Consider the following 6994-nt stretch of genomic DNA (forward strand, 5'->3'; position numbering starts at 1 on the left):
TTCTAAATAACACTTTTTTTTGCTATGGTTACCAAAATGAACAGATCTACAGATCTACATCTTGTCGCAATTTGACGTGTTGTGAGCTTGTACATCTGTTTTTACAGAGAAGCGGGCCCTTTATGGGCCCTGAGCAGTGTTGCCATATCTGCTTATTATAAGTGACTTTGGGCTTGTTTTTCTGTAAAGTTGCTTGTAAATATTAGTGAAATATTTCACTTATTATTTTTGAAAATAGCAGATCTACAAGCTCACAATGTGTTGCAAATGCGACGCACTGTGAGCTTGTAGATCGGCTATTTTCAAATAGGTTTAAATGTCGCTTCTTTTGGGCTTAATTTTTTTCACAGACCTGGCTGCTTATTTCTCTCACAAAATCTGGCAACACTGTCTCAGCAGGCTCGTGACCCTTGAACTACCGCTCGCGATACGCGGGGAGAATGAATGCTATCTGAGTCGAGCTGCCTGCAGGCTGCAGCTCTCACTTCAGTAGAAAGTTTATTGCGTTGCTTTGGATTCATCAAAAATAATTATAAACCGGCTTCAGAGAAGATAAAAGAAAGAAGAAGAAGCGGCGGACATTTTAGGTGAGTGTTGACACACAGAAATACTATTTATGTAGGCGTTTTAGCCTACTATTACTGTATTGATAATTAAGTGCGTAGGCTGCTGTGTTCGAAGTCAATCACAAGTGACTCATGTCATGACCCAACTCTACACATTTAGTTATTTAATTTGTCTTGATAAAGGGATTATGACAATAATTACAATAAATTATAGTGGGAATATACAATATAATTTATACTATAGGCCACTACTGCTTGCCTATGTGCCGCTCAAAACTAAATTCAGAATATGACGTGTGTGTGTGTGTGTGTGTGTGTGTGTGTGTGTGTGTGTGTGTCAGTGATGAAGCTACAGAGTGTTTTAATATCCCGTGAACTCTGAACATTAATGATTCCCTTGTCTGTCTGTCTGTCTGTCTGTCTGTCTGTCTGTCTGTCTGTCTGTCTGTCTGTGTTTGTGTGTGTGTGTGTGTGTGTGTGTTATTATTACACATTTCTTTGGCTGCAGTGGCCAAAATGAATGGTTTGCAGCCCTACTAAAAGAGAAAAAGGAACCCAGAGAGAACCATTATGTGTTATGCCCCCCCCCCCCCTCCCACAAAGAGAAGAAAACAGTTTGAAGGTAAAGTGATATTGTTTTGTTAAATGTTAAAGTAATCATTGCTTGTTCAGTAACAGGGGTCTCCCAGACTCTCCACCTCTTTAGTAAGCCGAAAATGCATTTCCAGGAATACCAAATTTAACCAATCAGAACTCATACAGGATACAGGATAAATAAGTTACAATTGGAAGTGATGACACAAAGAAGTGGGCATACAAAATTTGAACCCATTTAGACCAGGAACGCATCTGTGTAATTGTTTTGATTTCTTTGGCTAGACCTTTGGCTTCAAAAATAGCAGATCTACAAGCTCATAGCGCGACACCGAGTGGCGCGCTATGAGCATGTAGATCTGCTATTTTTGAAAATCTTTGAATATATATGTTTTAAAGTGAACATTTGTACCTCAAATCTTTTTCCTTTTATGTTCAAAAAACTTTTAGGATTTAGAGAGCATTATTAGAATCGGCCCCAGGTCTTAATGGGTTAAAGCTGCACTATGTAACTTTCCTCTTCTACCCCGCCCGGATTTGAACCCGGTTTCCTGAGCAAGTGCTGTAACCTTTTACCATTGAGCTAATAGAGCCTGCCTGCTTGCTCAGGTGATACATTGAATCTTGACCATCAGATCAAAATTCATGTCAGATCCTGTGTCTAGGTGAGACATGACCTTTGACACTATCTAAATGTCTCAATAGAAGAGCAGGGAGACTAAATACAACCACCCCAATTATATAAGTTATATTGTATTATTTGTATTAACATACTCTAACATACAGATTGTATAAGTTATATTGTATTAATATACTCAACGATACAGGTTGCATAAAATTACATTTTATTCCACTTTAACTTTCTAACAAAAAACATCTTGTTTTATCCAAAATATATTACTTGCACTACCTTTAGACTCTGACTCGTCTGAATACGGTGGAGATGCTGTTGTTCCCCAAGCTATCCACGACGAAATGTCAAGTACAGTCATACCCAGAAGAAGGCCAAAGAGTTGGAGCTGGACCTACAGCATCTTAAAACTAAGTAAGCAATGACTAATGTTAACGAAACAGTTGCATGAGTTTGCTCTTCTCTTTTTGTATATATCGATATGTTGGTTATTTGTTCTCATGTTCTTTTTTACTTAGATCTTGACCACAAATGTTAAAAAACATTATATAGAAAGCATGTTAAATGGAGTGGACAGATGCTAGGCTCATTATTAAACTGGTATCCTACTAAGGCATACATCAATTCAGTTTTTTTTTTTTTTTTTTCCGTACCCTGTTCATGCTTTAAGATGCAACAAATTAGAGATTGCAAAACAGAAACTGGAGGAAGGGCCCCAATATAGCTCTGCAGCAAAGCCTGACATCCCTGCTGCAGATAAGCAAACCAGTGACAGCATAGGTGTGTTTAGACAGTGATACTGTTCTACGGAAAATGGTGACAATGTGTACAATATAAGTACTGTGATACTGCCAAAAGGAGCTTAAATATGATTCTCTACATTTTCAGTTGCAACTTCCTCTGTTTCCTCTTCCCCCGAGTCAGACGATTTGGCATCGACACCTGGGATGTTTGACGGCAACGGTGACAAGGTATTGAAGAAACATACTGTGTAGGACAGTGGTTCTTAAAAGTGGGGTTCCACAGTGTCCCCAGCTAAATAAGAAACAGTTATCATTTAAAAAATAGGCAACGTGTCATGATGCATCGTGAGCTTGTAGATCAGCTATGTTTTGCTATTTTTGAACTATTTTTGAACAGTTTTGCCTATGGCATGAACAAAATAGGGATGCCGGGTGGAAAAGGTTAATTTCACTACTATTTTACCAGCTAGAATGTAATCCAATGACAATGTACTGTATAAGAATTACTTCAACTCTCCCCACCTACAGTATAGACAGTTGTAGAATTCTGTACTAAATGTAATCCAACAATTAACATCTTCTCTATTGGAGGTCCATGGCACCAACTCTTTTCTAAATGGGTCCACATTTGGGGGTCCTTGAAAATGTAATTTCTTTACAGTAAATTCTGTTTGAAGTGGGCCTGCTTTTGTCAAAAATGTGTCTGAAATGTCATGGTAAAATGTTTTTTAATTTCTAAAACATGTGTTGTTTTCTTCTGTTTCAGGTCCAGATTGGCTCTGGTGTGTGGCTCGAAAAGGAGATCTGGAAGATGGTGGCAGCAAACACCAAGGACTCCCTGTTCATGAAGGAGCTTGCTGTTGCCATTTGGGGGACAACAACCCTGAAGACCATGCAGGAGCCTTACAAAGAATGCCCCACTAGCAAGGGGGAGGCCAAACCCCCCTGACCGCAGGACTCAGAAGAGGTATGTTTACTGAGGGGTGGGGGGGTTCATTATGACTTGATCTCATAATTCAATCTGCTCTGTGCATGACTGTAGTTCTCTTTTCCAGAAGGTGGAATTCCCGTTAGCGTTACCTGTTCAGTTTTTCATACCTTCATTTGGTTGTCTCAGCAGCATACTGTTTCAACCAGAAACACATATGGAGATGTTGGTTGTTTCCAATTTATATCTGCTGCCGAGCCAATCAAATGAAGCTATGAAAAACTGATCGGGAAACGGGAATGTCACCTTCTGGAAAAGAGATTATATTAAGCTTATTAATCAATCATAAAAGAAAATACTCTATTGTAATAAAATCGATTTTATGGCTGAAAGAAATGCCGATCTACAAGCTTGCAACTCGTTGGACGTGTTGTGAGCTTGTAGATCAAAAAAGTAATCAATAGAATAATCGCAAGTAGAATAATTGGTAGTGGCAGCCCTACATGCATGTGTGGCAGGGGTAGCTTTTTCCCCCAAATTGTTGTTGTCCATTGTAGCCATCTGACTTATTGCCTGCCCACTGTCCACCCACCTTTTTCATTCAAATGCATGTTTTCTAACTGAACTGAAACACGGGGTTAAAAAAACACTTCACCCCATTTTCAACTCATCTTCATATAATTGGTCCTCACTAATACACATTTTAAGATGGCACCATTTATGTCTACTCACTCTGTGTTTCGTTGATAGGTCGTGGACAGTTTAGAAACCTGCCTACCTTTGACATCATCGGTAGGCAGGTTTGGTCATTTAGAACAACTTTATTTGTTCATTATTAATGCAAGAACAATGGCTTCTACTTCTGCATGCAAACTTTCCAGGTAGAGACACACTGTAGTTTCTATTAGCTTGGAATCTCCATTGGTGATGTCACTGGTAGGCAGGTTTCTGAACTGTCCACATTCCACCAATGAGTGGCAGAACGAGTAGACAGAAATGGTGCCATTGTATAATGAACATTAGCGAGGATCAGTTAGTTATATGAAGATAAGGTTGAAAATGGGTGAAGTTTAAGTTACTTTAAGTTTTTCTCAAAACATCACAATTCATTTAACTCACCCCATGCAGTATATTGCTAATTATATTTGTTTTATTGTTGGGGGTTCTTGTTTGTTTTCTTTCAGACTGTTTCCATTGGTGGCTGCAGGGGCAGAACATTCTCACAAAGAGGAAGGCCATGGACCATGGCCAGGACATCAATAGAAAGGACAAGAAATTGTGTGTCTGTGTAGGGGGGGGTAATGCTTTATAGCGCCACCAGCAGGCCGATTTTTGCAAGACACATTTTTGGCTGCAACTTTACAGATGTTTTCCAAACATCACACACATCGGTATACAGTATCTCCATAGTCATGTAATCAAGACGGATCTGTCCGATTTTTCATATTCTCTCACTCTTTTCCAGTCATTTGAACACTGTGTGTGTGTTAGTGTGTTCCTCAGGTTGAAGTTCATGTATTTATGTGTTTATTTATACATTTATTTGTTATTTAAATGTTGTTTTTGAGGGTTTTTTATAAGTGTTTAATAAATTATTGTTATGTATGAAATTGATACATGATTATTTATGACTTTGTGGATTTTGCTCACTTTTATATAGGCTTCTGTAGGCTACTGTTTTTTAAATATACCACGTGCTGTGGGCACCTGGCTGAAATTCACCATGATCATGCATCCTCTCCAGCAAAGTTGGTCACTGCATATCCAGAATACACCTGAATACACATAAATACCAGATAGCAGCTTAAACCAGCTTAAACCAGCTACCAGCTGAACCATCATAAATACCAGCTACCAGCTTAAACCAGCTAAACCATAAATACCAGCTACCAGCTTAAACCAGCTAAACCATCAAAAATACCAGCTACCAGCTTAAACCATCAAAAATACCAGCTACCAGCTTAAACCAGCTAAACCATCATAAATACCAGCTACCAGCTTAAACCAGCTAAACCATCAAAAATACCAGCTACCAGCTTAAACCAGCTACCAGTTTAAACCAGCAAAACCTACCACCTTAAGCTGGTCAACCACCAAGACCAGCTTAAGGTGTGTTTTGGACGTCCAAAACACACCTTAAGGTGGTCAACCACCAAGACCAGCTAAAACCAGCTGGTCCAGCTTAGGCTGGTCTAAGCTGGTTTTTTCAGCAGGGTTACATAACAAACAAAAAAGAAAAAAAGAAAAAAGCCATGCAGCGCATAAAAAGCCCCCCACAAGCATGAGCTCTGTAAAAGCCCCCCTCCCCTCTCCCCCTCCCACTCCCTCCAGTTGGTGTTGTTGACATGGAAACTTTAAACACTGCGAACAAATGTTTGGGAGATAATGTTTATAGATTTAACCCATTAAGAACGGTGAAGCATCTGTCATTTTTAGATGTTAACCACTTTAACCATTATCTGTATACTTTGGGCTATTCAGAAATAGCAGATATACACGCTCATAACGCGGCACCGAGTGCCGCGCTATGAGCTTGTACATCTGCTATTTTGTTTGAAAAATCATGAAAATGTTTGTAAATCTTTGAATATACATATTTTCTTAAAGCGAACATTTTTAAAATCTTGTGCTTCTAGGGATTCTACAAATGTCTTTTAAATGTTGCTATAATATCAGTTCTCAAACCTTTTCATGTCAAGGGCCCCCAAAATTATTATGTATTTGGCCGCTGACCCCCTTCTCAAAATATGTTGTTCCAGGGACCCCCTAGAAGCAAATATTTGAGTTAAAAATGTTCGCTTAAAAAAAAAAAAATATATATATATATATATATATATATATATATATATATATATATATATATATATATATATATATATATATATATATATATGTATTCAAAGATGTGCACATATTTTCACGATCTTTCAAAAATAGCAGATGTACAAGCTTGTACATCTGCTATTTTTGAATAGCCCAAAGTATAAAGATAATGGTGGTTACACAGATGTGTTCCCGGTCTTAATGGGTTAATTAAATTACAGGAGGAGACAAAAGAAGCCTACAGGCAAAGCATTTGTGCTACTTAACACAGGGCTGTGGCTGTGGCCATTGTTTGGACTGAATAATCACAGCTAAACATTGCGAGTTACACTTTTTTGGGTTCAACGTATTTATGTTTGTCTTTATCGTGTTGTATAATATGCTGACTAGGAATAACACCAAAGGGCTTGTCAAGTAATATCCGGATTAAAATACAATGTTTAATTATTTAGTACTTACTGTAAGAAGAAAAGAACAACGTCTGAAAGAAATAGAGTGTGCATTTTGATTCGTGTTTGTGTATGCATGTGCTCCTCTTTCTATTTTTTCACTAACTCCTGGGCACGCAACAATGGTGTAAAATGTTTTGCAAGTACATTTACTCAAGTTCTGCACTTGTTGAGGTATGTTTACTTTACTTGAGTATTTCCATTTTGCTCCACTACATCTCAGAGCCAAATGTTTACTTTTTTACTCCACTACAATTATT

The 6994-nt window shown here is 38.2% G+C and overlaps 1 protein-coding gene across 1 annotated transcript; it reads left to right on the forward strand.

The window, feature by feature from the left end:
* The first annotated feature begins 2080 nt into the window (after positions 1-2080).
* LOC308099252 (uncharacterized protein) lies at positions 2081-5076 on the forward strand. Its single transcript, XM_080447933.1, has 4 exons — positions 2081-2205; positions 2680-2762; positions 3301-3501; positions 4647-5076. Exons 1-3 carry the CDS (start codon positions 2136-2138, stop codon positions 3481-3483), a joined length of 336 nt encoding a protein of 111 aa, XP_080304059.1. The 5' UTR covers positions 2081-2135; the 3' UTR covers positions 3484-3501; positions 4647-5076.
* Positions 5077-6994: the final 1918 nt, after the last annotated feature.

Source organism: Gymnoscopelus braueri (assembly GCF_963280865.1).
Source record: "Gymnoscopelus braueri genome assembly, chromosome: 2".
NCBI lineage: Eukaryota > Metazoa > Chordata > Actinopteri > Myctophiformes > Myctophidae > Gymnoscopelus > Gymnoscopelus braueri.

Excerpts from the sequence above, each read along its gene's own strand:
- LOC308099252 (XM_080447933.1), top strand. The coding sequence starts at position 2,136 with ATGTCAAGTACAGTCATACCCAGAAGAAGGCCAAAGAGTTGGAGCTGG. Across the intron at positions 2,206-2,679 it reads CTACAGCATCTTAAAACTAA|TTGCAACTTCCTCTGTTTCC; the intron begins GTAAGCAATGAC and ends CTACATTTTCAG. Across the intron at positions 2,763-3,300 it reads TTGACGGCAACGGTGACAAG|GTCCAGATTGGCTCTGGTGT; the intron begins GTATTGAAGAAA and ends CTTCTGTTTCAG.